Raw genomic sequence first — 16,623 nt, 5'->3', positions numbered from 1 at the left:
TGGCTTAAAGTAGGACTTAACATTGACAAAATTGACAATGTGTAAATTACGCCCATAAGTTTTCTATTAAATTTTGTACTTTTGGTGTCATTACCTTCAGAAAAAGATTCTTTACCATTCACAAATAAACAATCAAACTAGGATCTGCTGTTCCCCTACCAGATTACCTGCCAGCAAACAGGGCATGGAATTGCAATGTTTTATTCCAAATTTATTACAATTTCATGATACTACTTCGAGTCTACTGGGAGGATGTTCTGGGGTCAACACCCCCATGGCCCGGTCCTCAACAAGGTCTCCCAGTGAATCAGGGCCTATCAGCCAGACTGTTACTAGTGGCCACACACAATCCAATGTATGAACCACAGCCTGGCTGATCGGGCACTGACTTTGGTATCTGCCCAGCTCCCTCTTGAAGACAGCCAGGAGTCTATTGGTAATTCCCCTTATGCATGATTGGAGAGCTGTTAAACAATCTTGGACCCCAGACACTTACTGTGTTTTTCTCTTGGTGTACACATGGCACCCCTGCTTTTCATTGGGACCATGTACTGCTTGCCTAGTCTTTTGCTTTCACAGGGAGTGATTTCTGCGTGAAGATGTAGGATCAGTCCCACTGATTTTTCAAGTGTAGATTATGATCTCTCTCTCGCCTATATTCCAGGAAGTACATGTCAATGGATTTCAAATGTTCCCAGTAATTAAGGTTTTCTGTACATTCTCTAAATCTACAATATCACCTGCCTTGAATGGGGGCTGTTAGTGTACAGCAGTATTCTAACCTAGAGAGAATAAATGAGAAAAAGAGGATCATCACTGGCATAGCAATGATGCTGCTTACTATAACATAACCATAACAGAGTTAACACACTTAACTGCTGTGGAAATTGTTAGTTTATTAACATATTGCTAATAATAATAATAATAATAATAATAATAATAATAATAATAATAATAATAATAATAAATAATAATAATAATATTTAACAGTGACTTGGTAGTGGTAGGTGGCTGGGTCACTGGTCATGGTCTCACCACCACCAACACTGACCCATGCACACCCAAACCACCCCATTATTTTTCATTACTTCATCATTATTTATTACTCTACATTATACAGCATTAGGTTAGTTTAAACAATGACTGTGGGGTAGTGCAGGTGCACATGGGTTAGTGTTGTTGGTGGTGAGGCTATGACTAGCAACCCACTGCCATGAAGTTGCTGTTCAATGAGCAAATACTATTATTATTATTATTATTATTATTATTATTATTATTATTATTATTGTTATTATGGCTGCAATGCCAATAAATAACAATTTCTACAACAATTACTTGTGTTTCCTATGCTACCCTTGAAACTGTGTCCAACATACTAGTATGCAAGTGATGACAATGTGTCTGGCATACTAGTATTCAAATGTCTAAGCCTCAAATTTGCCATGCACTATCATTTTAAGCTCCAGCTGTGTTGTTTGGGTTGCTAACTACCTTGTGCCTTTGAGAAGAGAAGAAAATGCAGAGAAGGGGGAGGGGGGGCACTGGGTAATACTACCCAGTAAACACAGGCTCATAATGGCTGGCCAACACACCAACCTTTCTCACAATGAAATCCAGGAAATACTGTTCAATCCAGACACCAGACATTGAGGGTGATAATGGAAGATCATTTTCCGGTTTAGAAGAGGACAGCAATGGTGGTATGGCCAGGAATGAAAGAAGCGCTAATACAAGACAAGATACAGAAGTGCCATCCACCTCTGGTCTTGCCACACAACAAATTTGATGCTGACAGCTCTGTACCCTTGAACTGGCTACTGACAGGAGTGATGTGGGGGATGACAATGGAGAGGAATACATAAGGTGGAGAGTGTCAAATCAAATAATAGTGTAAAATATTTGCCCAAGAAACAAACAGACCTAGTGCAGCGTTGCACTAGGCCTGGCTCTCACATGTGTACTGTTTCACTGTTCAATGGTAAAACATCTAACACTGGATGATACTGTTGCAGGGCATAGTGCCAGGAATTGAAACATTGATGGTGCTTTTACTAGTATCAGAAAACCACATGCAGCACCAGATGTGCCAATATGAACACTAGTGACACTACCAACAACCTTCACAACAGCACAAGGTGTGACACCATCAGCCATGACAATGCCACTTGCAGTGATGCCACCACCAGCTGTGACACCAACAGTAAATATTATATATCCACAGAGCAACAGGGCGTGGAACTGGCAGGAGAGTACTTCATTTATGCCAATTTGATGACAGTAATAGTGGAATTCTGCTAAATTTCTAATAACAGACGATTCCATTAAACTTGACTACTTTGTTATTCTTCGATGACATACTGATGAATATGTATTACTGTTGCCCAAACAAATAACTATTACAAGCATATGGTGGCCAACTCTTGTTTCACTGAAATCACGGCTTCGAAAGTGGAAAGACTACTGTTGCTGAGCTGTATCTTCTTTATTTTTTTTTTTTGCAACACTAATGCTGATGCCACACATCCATAAGAATAATATATTTAAGTACTGGAGTACAGATACTTACAGCAACACCAGCTTTCGGTGAAATCATGCCCACTGATCGCTTTCTCTTGTTGCTGTATATGTTGCATTTCTCTAATAAAAGCAATTCCCAGAGACATAATTTGCTCTACAAAATACGGGTAGTGATTGTGTACCTGAAACATAAATTCAGTGAGTACTTTTATCCATTCCGAAACAATGTTATTGATGAGTCTCTGACTTTATTCAAAGGAAGACTTTCCTTCAAGCAATATATACCAAACAAATGACATTGGTTTGGTATCAAACTATTTGTGATGTGTGACTGTGAAAAATTGGTATAGTGCTAGGCATTATTGTGTAAGCAAACTTTGGAAAATAGAGGTAACATGTTAGGCTACTTGTGTCCTTGCGAGGATTATGATGGAGCCATAGCTAGGTAAGGGATATATACCTGATTCACAGATAACCGGTACACAAGCGCTTCTCTTTGCTATTTTCTCAAGGTTAATAATACAGACGTATGAGACAGTGAAAGGAAATAGAAAACATATGCCATCATTCACAAGAGTCCTGGAAAGCAATGAAGTGCAAGTATTTCATGCCAATGATATGATGGCATTTCAATGGCAAAACAAAAGATGTGACAATGATGATGACCTTACATAGGCATCAAATAATGCAAACCAGAAAGGTTGACTGGCAAACAGATGAACCTTCTTGTGAAACCACTTGCAGTCATTGATTATAATACACTAATGTGTGTTGGTAGACAAATCAGATATGCTAATTGGGTCTGTGGAATGTGATAAAAGGTGCTGTAAATGGTATATAAAACTGTTCTTCCATCTACTGGATGTTGCACACAATATGTTCCGGGTGAAAACAGGATGAAAACCCAACTTGACTGGTTTCCATCTAACTATCATAAGACAAATAATGGAAAAATACCAGGTGAAGGCTCAACTAACATATCACTACTATAAAAGTGATCCATTTCAACTGAAGCCTGGTGCACACTTCCCTGATATAATTCCTGCTACAGAGAAGGCAGCACAGAAATAATTTTGTGCATGTCAGCACATAAGAAGAAAGCCAAGCAAGCAAACAGATACAAAATACGTATATCTTTAAGCCGTGTGATATTCCATTTAAACTCAAGCCATGTTTTGAGGAATACCATATCTTGCAAGTTCTAATATGGCAATAAAAACCTGTAAAGTGTTGCATGACCGAAACAATCATTAGATACAAATAAACCATTATTTTGTACACATTTATAATGAACACTGACAATGTTCTCTTGATGCAGTATGCTTCCCAATCTATTTACAGTATCATTTTTGATCAAAATGAAGATATTTTCATAGAAGAATATGGTACTTAGTGTTAACAAGACATAAAAAAAATTAAAATTGCATTTTATTTGGCTTCAAAAAACTTTAAGGTAAAAAAAAATAACTGGCATTTTAATACCAATGTTGCCAAGAGTGCATCAATTTTGGCCTACTTCAACACAGTTATATTTTCATCAGATTCTGGTCATTTTAGTTTTATTCAATTCAGAAAATCTTTTCCTTCCAAGCTTAAGAATTTTTCAAAATCTTACCACAGGAGGCCTGGTCACAGACCAGGCCACGGGGGCGTTGACCCCAGGAACTCTCTCCAAGTAAACACACACACAGGACACAGGAATTTAATTTTCTGAGTATGCCACAGTTAAGGGGTTAAGGATATCTTATGGTAAGTGTGTAACACTGATGGGGCTCAGTCTCAGAAATACAGTACACGATGACCCAGCCTAGTTTATCTAGAACTTGGGCTGAGGTACTTGTTGAGGTTCCCCTTGAAGACTCTACACTTGTTTGGGCAGCATTTTGATATCTGTGGTCAACAGGATAAGGCAAGGTAAGATAAGATTTTGTTTGGATTTTTAACTCTGGAGGGCTAGCCGTCCAAGATATCCCAAGAAAGTCAGAGCGTCATCGAGGAGTGTGTCTTATTTCCACTGGGGTCCTTAAATCCACACCAATCTACTAACACCCAGATACTTACTTGCTTCCTAGGTGAATAGGGAGAGCAGGTGTTTACCTGGAGTTTACCTGGAGAGAGTTTCGGGGGTCAACGCCCCCGCGGCCCGGTCTGTGACCAGGCCTCCTGGTGGATCAGCGCCTGATCAACCAGGCTGTTGCTGCTGGCTGCACGCAAACCAATGTACGAGCCACAGCCCGGCTGATCAGGAACTGACTTTAGGTGCTTGTCCAGTGCCAGCTTGAAGACTGCCAGGGGTCTGTTGGTAATCCCCCTTATGTGTGCTGGGAGGCAGTTGAACAGTCTCGGTCCCCTGACACTTATTGTATGGTCTCTTAACGTGCTAGTGACACCCCTGCTTTTCATTGGGGGGATGGTGCATCGTCTGCCAAGTCTTTTGCTTTCGTAGTGAGTGATTTTCGTGTGCAAGTTCGGTACTAGTCCCTCTAGGATTTTCCAGGTGTATATAATCATGTATCTCTCCCTCCTGCGTTCCAGGGAATACAGGTTTAGAAACCTCAAGCGCTCCCAGTAATTGAGGTGTTTTATCTCCGTTATGCGCGCCGTGAAAGTTCTCTGTACATTTTCTAGGTCGGCAATTTCACCTGCCTTGAAAGGTGCTGTTAGAGTGCAGCAATATTCCAGCCTAGATAGAACAAGTGACCTGAAGAGTGTCATCATGGGCTTGGCCTCCCTAGTTTTGAAGGTTCTCATTATCCATCCTGTCATTTTTCTAGCAGATGCGATTGATACAATGTTATGGTCCTTGAAGGTGAGATCCTCCGACATAATCACTCCCAGGTCTTTGACGTTGGTGTTTCGCTCTATTTTGTGGCCAGAATTTGTTTTGTACTCTGATGAAGATTTAATTTCCTCATGTTTACCATATCTGAGTAATTGAAATTTCTCATCGTTGAACTTCATATTGTTTTCTGCAGCCCACTGAAAGATTTGGTTGATGTCCGCCTGGAGCCTTGCAGTGTCTGCAATGGAAGACACTGTCATGCAGATTCGGGTGTCATCTGCAAAGGAAGACACGGTGCTGTGGCTGACATCCTTGTCTATGTCGGATATGAGGATGAGGAACAAGATGGGAGCTAGTACTGTGCCTTGTGGAACAGAGCTTTTCACCGTAGCTGCCTCGGACTTTACTCTGTTGACGACTACTCTCTGTGTTCTGTTAGTGAGGAAATTATAGATCCATCGACCAACTTTTCCTGTTATTCCTTTAGCGCGCATTTTGTGCGCTATTACGCCATGGTCACACTTGTCGAAGGCTTTTGCAAAGTCTGTATATATTACATCTGCATTCTTTTTGTCTTCTAGTGCATTTAGGACCTTGTCGTAGTGATCCAGTAGTTGAGACAGACAGGAGCGACCTGTTCTAAACCCATGTTGCCCTGGGTTGTGTAACTGATGGGTTTCTAGATGGGTGGTGATCTTGCTTCTTAGGACCCTTTCAAAGATTTTTATGATATGGGATGTTAGTGCTATTGGTCTGTAGTTCTTTGCTGTTGCTTTACTGCCCCCTTTGTGGAGTGGGGCTATGTCTGTTGTTTTTAGTAACTGAGGGACGACCCCCGTGTCCATGCTCCCTCTCCATAGGATGGAAAAGGCTCGTGATAGGGGCTTCTTGCAGTTCTTGATGAACACAGAGTTCCATGAGTCTGGCCCTGGGGCAGAGTGCATGGGCATGTCATTTATCGCCTGTTCGAAGTCATTTGGCGTCAGGATAACATCGGATAGGCTTGTGTTAATCAAATTTTGTGGCTCTCTCATAAAAAATTCATTTTGATCTTCGACTCTCAGTCTGGTTAGCGGCTTGCTAAAAACTGAGTCATATTGGGACTTGAGTAGCTCACTCATTTCCTTGCTGTCATCTGTGTAGGACCCATCTTGTTTAAGTAGGGGCCCAATACTGGACGTTGTTCTCGATTTTGATTTGGCATAGGAGAAGAAATACTTTGGGTTTCTTTCGATTTCATTTATGGCTTTTAGTTCTTCCCGCGATTCCTGACTCCTAAAGGATTCTTTTAGCTTAAGTTCGATGCTTGCTATTTCTCTGACCAGTGTCTCCCTGCGCATTTCTGATATATTGACCTCTTTTAGCCGCTCTGTTATTCTTTTCCGTCGCCTGTAAAGGGAGCGCCTGTCTCTTTCTATTTTACATCTACTCCTCCTTTTTCTTAGAGGAATAAGCCTTGTGCATACATCGAGTGCCACCGAGTTAATCTGTTCTAGGCATAAGTTTGGGTCTGTGTTGCTTAGTATATCTTCCCAGCTTATATCGGTTAGGACTTGGTTTACTTGGTCCCACTTTATGTTTTTGTTATTGAAGTTGAATTTGGTGAATGCTCCCTCGTGACTAGTCTCATTTTGTCGGTCTGGGGCTCCACGCATACATGTCTGAACCTCAATTATGTTGTGATCTGAGTATAGGAAACATGTAAGGAAACATGCTAGGTGGCTGGACTGGAACAGGTGGTGGTATAGGTGACTGCAGTGGTAGAGGTGGCTGGGGTTGTATGAGTGGTGGTATAGGTGGCTGGGGTGTTAGTGGTGGTGGTGGTATAAATGGCTAGGGGTGTTAGTGGTGGTGGTGGTATAAGTGGCTAGGGTGTTAGTGGTGGTGGTGATATAGGTGGCTAGGGTGTTAGTGGTACAGGTGGCTAGGGTGTTAGTGGTACAGGTGGCTAGGGTGTTAGTGGTACAGGTGGCTAGGGAGTTAGTGGTACAGGTGGCTAGGGAGTTAGTGGTACAGGTGGCTAGGGAGTAAGTGGTAGTGATAGAGATGGCAGGTATTGGTGGCAGAAGAGGTGACAGACGGTGGTGGTAGAAGGTAGTGGTGGCAGTGGTGGTAGGTGGTGGTGGTAGTGGTGGTAGAGGGTAGTGGTGGTGGCAGGGATGGTAGAAGGTAGTGGTGGTGGCAGTAGTGGTAGAAGGTGGTGGTGGTGGCAGTAGTGGTAGAAGGTGGTGGCAGTAGTGGTAGAAGGTGGTGGCAGTAGTGGTAGAAGGTGGTGGCAGTAGTGGTAGAAGGTGGTGGCAGTAGTGGTAGAAGGTGGTGGCAGTAGTGGTAGAAGGTGGTGGCAGTAGTGGTAGAAGGTGGTGGTGGTGGCAGTAGTGGCAGAAGGTGGTGGCAGTAGTGGTAGAAGGTGGTGGCAGTAGTGGTAGAAGGTGGTAGAAGGTGGTGGCAGTAGTGGTAGAAGGTGGTAGAAGGTGGTGGCAGTAGTGGTAGAAGGTGGTGGCAGTAGTGGTAGAAGGTGGTGGCAGTAGTGGTAGAAGGTGGTGGCAGTAGTGGTAGAAGGTGGTGGCAGTAGTGGTAGAAGGTGGTGGCAGTAGTGGTAGAAGGTGGTGGCAGTAGTGGTAGAAGGTGGTGGTGGTGGCAGTAGTGGTAGAAGGTGGTGGTGGTGGCAGTAGTGGTAGAAGGTGGTGGCAGTAGGGGTAGAAGGTGGTGGCAGTAGTGGCAGTAGTGGTAGAAGGTGGTGGTGGTGGCAGTAGTGGTAGAAGATGGTGGTGGTGGCAGTAGTGGTAGAAGGTGGTGGTGGTGGCAGTAGTGGTAGAAGGTGGTGGTGGTGGCAGTAGTGGTAGAAGGTGGTGGTGGTGGTGGCAGTAGTGGTAGAAGGTAGTGGTGGTGGTGGTGGCAGTAGTGGTAGAAGGTAGTGGTGGTGGTGGTGGCAGTAGTGGTAGAAGGTGGTGGTGGTGGCAGCAGTGGTAGAAGGTGGTGGTGGTGGCAGTAGTGGTAGAAGGTGGTGGTGGTGGTGGTGGCAGTAGTGGTAGAAGGTGGTGGTGGTGGTGGCAGTAGTGGTAGAAGGTGGTGGTGGTGGTGGCAGTAGTGGTAGAAGGTGGTGGTGGTGGTGGCAGTAGTGGTAGAAGGTGGTGGTGGCAGTAGTGGTAGAAGGTGGTGGTGGCAGTAGTGGTAGAAGGTGGTGGTGGTGGCGGCAGTAGTGGTAGAAGGTGGTGGTGGTGGCAGTAGTGGTAGAAGGTGGTGGTGGTGGCAGTAGTGGTAGAAGGTGGTGGTGGTGGTGGTGGCAGTAGTGGTAGAAGGTGGTGGTGGTGGCAGTAGTGGTAGGTGGTGGTGGTGGCAGTAGTGGTAGGTGGTGGTGGTGGCAGTAGTGGTAGGTGGTGGTGGCAGTAGTGGTAGAAAGTGGTGGTGGCAGTAGTGGTAGAAGGTGGTGGTGGTGGTGGCAGTAGTGGTAGGGGGTTGTGGTGGCAATAGTGGTAGAAGGTGGCGGTGGTGGTGGTGGCAGTAGTGGTAGAAGGTGGCGGTGGTGGTGGTGGCAGTAGTGGTAGAAGGTGGTGGTGGTGGCGGCAGTAGTGGTAGAAGGTGGTGGTGGTGGCGGCAGTAGTGGTAGAAGGTGGTGGTGGTGGCAGTAGTGGTAGAAGATGGTGGTGGTGGCAGTAGTGGTAGAAGATGGTGGTGGCAGTAGTGGTAGAAGGTGGTGGTGGTGGCAGTAGTGGTAGGTGGTGGTGGTGGCAGTAGTGGTAGAAGGTGGTGGTGGTGGCAGTAGTGGTAGAAGGTGGTGGTGGCAGTAGTGGTAGAAGGTGGTGGTGGCAGTAGTGGTAGAAGGTGGCAGTAGTGGTAGAAGGTGGTGGTGGTGGTGGTGGCAGTAGTGGTAGAAGGTGGTGGTGGTAGTAGTGGTAGGTGGTGGTGGTGGCAGTAGTGGTAGAAGGTGGTGGTGGCAGTAGTGGTAGAAGGTGGTGGTGGCAGTAGTGGTAGAAGGTGGTGGTGGTGGCAGTAGTGGTAGAAGGTGGTGGTGGCGGCAGTAGTGGTAGAAGGTGGTGGTGGCAGTAGTGGTAGAAGGTGGTGGTGGTGGTGGCAGTAGTGGTAGAAGGTGGTGGTGGCAGTAGTGGTAGAAGGTGGTGGTGGCAGTAGTGGTAGAAGGTGGTGGTGGCAGTAGTGGTAGGTGGTGGTGGTGGTGGCAGTAGTGGTAGGTGGTGGTGGTGGTGGCAGTAGTGGTAGGTGGTGGTGGTGGTGGCGGCAGTAGTGGTAGGTGGTGGTGGTGGTGGCGGCAGTAGTGGTAGGTGGTGGTGGTGGTGGCAGTAGTGGTAGGTGGTGGTGGTGGCAGTAGTGGTAGAAGGTGGTGGTGGCAGTAGTGGTAGAAGGTGGTGGTGGTGGTGGTGGCAGTAGTGGTAGAAGGTGGTGGTGGTGGCAGTAGTGGTAGAAGGTGGTGGTGGTGGCAGTAGTGGTAGAAGGTGGTGGTGGCAGTATTGGTAGAAGGTGGTGGTGGCGGCAGTAGTGGTAGAAGGTGGTGGTGGCAGTAGTGGTAGAAGGTGGTGGTGGCAGTAGTGGTAGAAGGTGGTGGTGGCAGTAGTGGTAGGTGGTGGTGGCAGTAGTGGTAGAAGGTGGTGGTGGCAGTAGTGGTAGGTGGTGGTGGTGGCAGTAGTGGTAGAAGGTGGTGGTGGCAGTAGTGGTAGAAGGTGGTGGTGGCAGTAGTGGTAGAAGGTGGTGGTGGCAGTAGTGGTAGAAGGTGGTGGTGGTGGCAGTAGTGGTAGAAGGTGGTGGTGGTAGTAGTGGTAGGTGGTGGTGGTGGTAGTAGTGGTAGAAGGTGGTGGTGGCAGTAGTGGTAGAAGGTGGTGGTGGCAGTAGTGGTAGAAGGTGGTGGTGGTGGCAGTAGTGGTAGAAGGTGGTGGTGGCGGCAGTAGTGGTAGAAGGTGGTGGTGGCAGTAGTGGTAGAAGGTGGTGGTGGTGGTGGCAGTAGTGGTAGAAGGTGGTGGTGGCAGTAGTGGTAGAAGGTGGTGGTGGCAGTAGTGGTAGGTGGTGGTGGCAGTAGTGGTAGGTGGTGGTGGTGGTGGCAGTAGTGGTAGGTGGTGGTGGTGGTGGCAGTAGTGGTAGGTGGTGGTGGTGGTGGCAGTAGTGGTTGGTGGTGGTGGCGGCAGTAGTGGTAGGTGGTGGTGGTGGTGGCAGTAGTGGTAGGTGGTGGTGGTGGCAGTAGTGGTGGTGGTGGTGGTGGCAGTAGTGGTAGAAGGTGGTGGTGGTGGCAGTAGTGGTAGAAGGTGGTGGTGGTGGCAGTAGTGGTAGAAGGTGGTGGTGGCAGTAGTGGTAGAAGGTGGTGGTGGCAGTAGTGGTAGAAGGTGGTGGTGGCAGTAGTGGTAGAAGGTGGTGGTGGCAGTAGTGGTAGGTGGTGGTGGTGGCAGTAGTGGTAGAAGGTGGTGGTGGCAGTAGTGGTAGAAGGTGGTGGTAGAAGGTGGTGGTGGCAGTAGTGGTAGAAGGTGGTGGTGGTGGCAGTAGTGGTAGAAGGTGGTGGTGGCAGTAGTGGTAGAAGGTGGTGGTGGTGGCAGTAGTGGTAGAAGGTGGTGGTGGTGGCAGTAGTGGTAGAAGGTGGTGGTGGTGGCAGTAGTGGTAGAAGGTGGTGGTGGCAGTAGTGGTAGAAGGTGGTGGTGGTGGTGGCAGTAGTGGTAGGTGGTGGTGGTGGCAGTAGTGGTAGGTGGTGGTGGTGGCATTAGTGGTAGGTGGTGGTGGTGGTGGTGGTGGCAGTAGTGGTAGAAGGTGGTGGCAGTAGTGGTAGAAGGTGGTGGTGGTGGCAGTAGTGGTAGAAGGTGGTGGTGGTGGCAGTAGTGGTAGAAGGTGGTGGTGGTGGCAGTAGTGGTAGAAGGTGGTGGTGGTGGCAGTAGTGGTAGAAAGTGGTGGTGGTGGCAGTAGTGGTAGGTGGTGGTGGCGGCAGTAGTGGTAGAAGGTGGTGGTGGTGGTGGCAGTAGTGGTAGAAGGTGGTGGTGGTGGTGGCAGTAGTGGTAGGTGGTGGTGGTGGTGGCAGTAGTGGTAGAAGGTGGTGGTGGTGGTGGCAGTAGTGGTAGAAGGTGGTGGTGGTGGCAGTAGTGGTAGAAGGTGGTGGTGGTGGTGGTGGTGGTGGTGGTGGTGGTGGTGGCGGCGGCAGTAGTAGTAGGTGGTGGTGGCAGTAGTGGCAGAAGGTGGTGGTGGTGGCAGTAGTGGCAGAAGGTGGTGGTGGTGGCAGTAGTGGCAGAAGGTGGTGGTGGTGGTGGTGGCAGTAGTGGCAGAAGGTGGTGGTGGTGGCAGTAGTGGCAGGTGGTGGTGGTGGCAGTAGTTGTAGAAGGTGGTGGCAAAAGTAGTGGCAGTTAACGATGGTGGCAATAGGGCAGAGCTGGTGGTGGTGGCAGAGATGACAGTGGTGGTGGTGGCATATGCAGTGGTGGTGGTGATGGCATAGGCAGTGGCAGTGATGGCAGGTGGTGGGGGGTGGTAGAGGTGGTAGGTAATTATGGCAGGTGGTAGTGCTGGCAGGTTGTAGTACTGACAGGTAGTTGTGATGGCAGGTGGTAATGGCAGGTAGTGGTGATGGCAAGTAGTGGCGATAGCAGGTGGTAGTGATGGGTGGTGGTAGTGATGGCAGGTAATAGTGATGGCAGGTAATAGTGATGGCAGGTAATAGTGATGCCAAGTGCTGGTGATGGCAGGTGCTAGTGATGCCAAGTGCTGGTGATGGCAAGTGCTGGTGATGGCAGGTGCTGGTGATGGCAGGTGCTGGTGATGGCAGGTGCTGGTGATGGCAGGTGCTGGTGATGGCAGGTGCTGGTGATGGCAGGTGCTGGTGATGGTAGGTGATAGTGCTGGCAGGTGCAGTGATGGCAGGTGCAGTGATGGCAGGTGCAGTGATGGCAGGTGGTAGTGATGGCTGGTGGTGGGGATGACGGGTGGTGATGGCAGGTAGTAGTAATGACAGTAGTGATGATGGGTGGTGATGTCAGGTGGTAGTGATGTCAGTTGGTGATGTCAGGTGGTAGTGATGTCAGTTGGTGATGGCAGGTGATGACAGGTGATGATGGCAGGATGTGATGACAGGTGGTGATGATGGCAGGTGGTAGTGATGGCAGGTGGTGGTGATGACAAGTGGTGATGGCAGGTGGTGGTGATGACAAGTGGTGATGGCAGGTGGTGGCAGTGATGGCAGGTGGTGGTGATGATGTCAGGTGGTAGTGATGGCAGGTGATGTCAGGTGGTAATGATGGCAGGTGGTGATGTCAGGTGGTAGTGATGGCAGGTGGTGAGAGGCGGCACCTCACCAGCTGTGTTTACAAACACTGCCACTCCCCCTCAGCTCTTTGTTCCCAAAGTCTCCTCTCGGAATATTTATTTCAGCCGCAGCTGGCATATTTCTAGATGTTCCTCCTATCTCTTACATTAATGGCCGCTATGGGCTTCTCGCTGGGAAAATAAAGTAAGAAATAGAGGTCAATAATAAATAATAAGGAGGTGGAAGAAGCTACGGCCAACACTTACTCGTCTCCCTCTGGACAGATGCCGGTATTTTCGTCAAATTTATTGCAATAAGCATCGGGGGAATAGTTGAAGGTGCCATCCCGTCTTCTAATGGGTCGGCGCCGCCGCTGGTTAAGGAAGTGCCAGTGAAAACAAGTATAAGGGCGATGCTGCGTGCACTTGTGCTGCAGAAAGAGCGTACACTGTTCCACACGAAATTCCTTCAAATATCTGGAAAGAATCGTGCGAAATCAGCACAAAAACCACACAATTGCATTCTGCACTCAATTTCTCACTTATCTGCACACTCTACCACTAATATCACGTTCACATACGTATAATGTATAGGTTTTTCCGTCTGAGTAGCCCAGAGGCCTTTGCTGTCTTGAGACTTCATTTTGTTTGTTTTCCTGAGACGGCGCATACACTCTGCGCACTTCATGACGTCACCATAAAATGTTCAAATTAAACACTATGTTACTTCCAAAACAGTTTCAATTTAATAAATTCCTACTTAAAAATTACTACAAACTTGTTGTTTAAATTCCTGTACAATATTTATGTTTTATTAGTTAATAGAACATATTTTATTTTCATCATTACTCATGTAATTCATACTATGGACTTTAGGTTGTCAAGGGCGGGAAGTGAAGGAATTGCGTCTCTGGACTGTTTACTAATGGTTGAAAAATATTTACACTCAATATATTGTTCCGATTTTTCTTATAATTGCAGTGCATGAAAGAATAAATATATTTGCTTGAAATAAAATATAAACTTATTGCAATAAATTTTCCCGGAGGTGTTATCTAAGTATTCTAACAAACGTTGCAACCAAACAAAGAATATAAGCATCAAGGAACTTCTATATAATAATAATAGTAATAGTAATAATGATAATAATAATAATAATAATAATAATAATAATAATAATAATAATAATAATAATAATAATAATAATAATAATAATAACAACAACATTATTATTATTATTATAATCAAGGGGGAAGCGCTAAACCCGGAGGATTATACAGCGCCTGGGGGGGGGATATGTGGAAGGCATTCAGGCTTAATTCGGGGAACTGGAGCACAGATCCAATTCCCTAAATCAAGAGCCCCTCACCAACATCAAGGAACCTTCCTTGAGGGGAATAACAACAACAAAGAAATAAAAAAAAAAAAAAAAATGTTTATTTCCTTGCAAAGCTTACAGTGTGTGGTTTACATGTTATAAAATATTAATTACAAAGTAAACATAATAATAATAATAATAATAATAATAATAATAATAATAATAATAATAATAATAATAATAATAATAATAATAATAATAATAATAATAATTATAATAATAACAATATAAAACATAACAATAATAAAAATAAATAATAATAATAATAATAATAATAATAATAAATAATAATAATAATAATAATAATAATGATAATAATAATAATAATAATAATAATTAATTTTCGCAAGGAACAGTTTTTTTACAAATTTGTCTGATATTTAACAGCACACCGAGAGTCCCTGCTAGTAGACAATATTTTATAACTAACCTATATTTGGTTGCAAGGGTCGGATCACAGCTCCTGGCCCCGCCTCTTCTTCGGTCGCTATTAGATCCACTTTCTCTGGGCTTCAAGAGCCGTATCGTACCTTGTGGAAAATTATTTGTACCAAAAAATACCACTGCCGGGTCCGTACGTAAATATTTTAAGGTCGCGGCCACAGTATTTATTGTAAACTCACTTAATTACCATATTTACAAAATTACTGCACTTTTATTGCCTTTTTAATCTAAAGTTAGTCTTAAGTTTGCGGAAATGTTCTGCATATAAAGGTGCTTTTATACACAATAAAGATATTAAACTAACTGGCATGTACACCCATTTGTTATACTCCTTTTACCTGGTGGCATAAACTCGCTTCACACAGGGAGGGTCCGGGTTCGATTCCCGGCGAAGGGGTGGAAACATTGGACGTGTTTCCTTACGCGGGTTGTCTATGTTCACCCATCAGTAAAATGGGTACCTGGGTGTTAGTGGACTGGTGTGGGTCGCATCCTGGGACAAAACTGACCTAATTTGCCCAGTGGCCTGGTGGCTAAAACTTTTGCTTCACACACGGAGGGCCCGGGTTCGATTCCCGGCGGGTGGAAACATTTTGACGCGTTTCCTTACACCTGTTGTCCTGTTCACCTAGCAGCAAATAGGTACCTGGGTGTTAGTCGACTGGTGTGGGTGGCATCCTGGGGGACAAGATTGAGGACCACAATGGAAATAAGTTAGACAGTCCTCGATGACGCACTGACTTTCTTGGGCTATCCTGGGTGGCTAACCCTCCTGGAGAGTTCACCTGGAGAGGGTTTCGGGGGTCAACGCCCCCGCAGCCTGGTCTGAGACCAGGCCTCATGATAGATCAGGGTCTGATCAATCAGGCTGTTACTGGTGGCCGCACGCAAGCTGACATACGACCCACAGCCCGGTTGGTCAGGTACTGACTTCAGGTGCCTGTCCAGTGCCTTCTTGAAGACAGCCAGGGGTCTATTGGTAATCCCCCTTATGTATGCTGGGAGGCAACTGAACAGTCTTGGGCCTCAGACACTTATTGTGTTGCTTCCAGCTGGTGGCTTATTTGTGACTTGTTCCAACCATGGGATTGTGACTTTTATTCTTGTAAAACTTTAAATATATAACAAATTCAGGGCTTTCTTTTATCATAGCAACAATGAAGCAAACATGGGTGGAAAGGGATATATGGTTATTAAACAGGTTTACTGATAAAATTCAAATAAGCCCTAACTAGTTCTTTCAGTGAGTCACTGCTGACGGGCGTCGTGTCTGATATGTGGTATACTTCTTCATAGCACATTTTATTATACACACAACTGATGTTTTGTGAATTACTGGTCAAAGTAATGAGTGAGAATATTACTTAAACTGTTCACTGATATAAATGTACAGAAAAGCACGCTATAAACTTAGCCGGTTCTAACACAAGGGAAGAAAATGTCATAGACATTGCCTACTCATTTTAAATTTTATATCAACTTAGAAATTAATAAAAGTACATGCTCTGAAAAATATAACTTAAGAATGAAGAAAATATAAATAGTGGTAACAGTGTCTTGTAATTAACGAGATTTTTTAGATAGATTTTGTTTTAGTGTGGCTTTCAAACACATTATTACTTTCCGGGGTTAAAAATCCGAAGAAAATCTTATCTTATTACAACAAGCGGCTTTCTATATGGTAGTATGTCATTAATGTCAACTATGGTCTGTATATCTTGTACATGTACTTGTAGTAAATAAAGATATTATTATTAGAAGTAGTAGAAGTACAAGTAATAATGGCGAGTGTTGTATCGCGCCCTTACAGCCCGCTGATATACCCAAAGATATGTTTACCTGGAGAGAGTTCCGGGGGTCAACGCCACCGCGGCCCGGTCTGTGACCAGGCCTCCTGGTGGATCAGAGCCTGATCAACCAGGCTGTTACTGCTGGCTGCACGCAATCCAACTTACGAGCCACAGCCCGGCTGATCAGGAACCGACTTTAGGTGCTTGTCCAGTGCCAGCTTGAAGACTGCCAGGGGTCTGTTGGTAATCCCCCTTATGTATGCTGGGAGGCAGTTGAACAGTCTCGGGCCCCTGACACTTATTGTATGGTCTCTTAACGTGCTAGTGACACCCCTGCTTTTCATTGGGGGGGATGTTGCATCGTCTGCCAAGTCTTTTGCTTTCGTAGTGAGTGATTTTCGTGTGCAAGTTTGGTACTAGTCCCTCTAGGATTTTCCAGGTGTATATAATCATGTATCTCTCCCTCCTGCGTTCCAGGGAATACAGGTTCA

At 45.7% G+C, this 16,623-nt stretch overlaps 1 protein-coding gene across 6 annotated transcripts in view; it reads right to left on the bottom strand.

Moving 5' to 3' along the window:
• Nucleotides 1-13,208, bottom strand: part of unk (RING finger protein unk) — a 59,868-nt gene extending 46,660 nt beyond the window's left edge. For 5 of the 6 annotated variants that reach the window (XM_053798994.2, XM_053798997.2, XM_053798996.2 and 2 more), the window contains exons 1-2: nucleotides 13,102-13,208; nucleotides 12,788-12,997 (exon numbers count right to left, since the gene is read on the bottom strand). In XM_053798994.2, the coding sequence (XP_053654969.2) occupies nucleotides 12,788-12,997; nucleotides 13,102-13,208 (317 nt within the window). Of the gene's footprint in view, nucleotides 1-2,566; nucleotides 2,700-12,787; nucleotides 12,998-13,101 lie in introns of those variants that run through there. The other variant, XM_053798999.2, reaches the window with a different exon arrangement.
• Nucleotides 13,209-16,623: the final 3,415 nt, after the last annotated feature.

Source organism: Cherax quadricarinatus, chromosome 66 (assembly GCF_038502225.1).
Source record: "Cherax quadricarinatus isolate ZL_2023a chromosome 66, ASM3850222v1, whole genome shotgun sequence".
NCBI lineage: Eukaryota > Metazoa > Arthropoda > Malacostraca > Decapoda > Parastacidae > Cherax > Cherax quadricarinatus.
The sequence above is the reverse complement of the archived record's forward strand: the minus strand, read 5'-3'. Positions and strand labels throughout refer to the sequence as shown.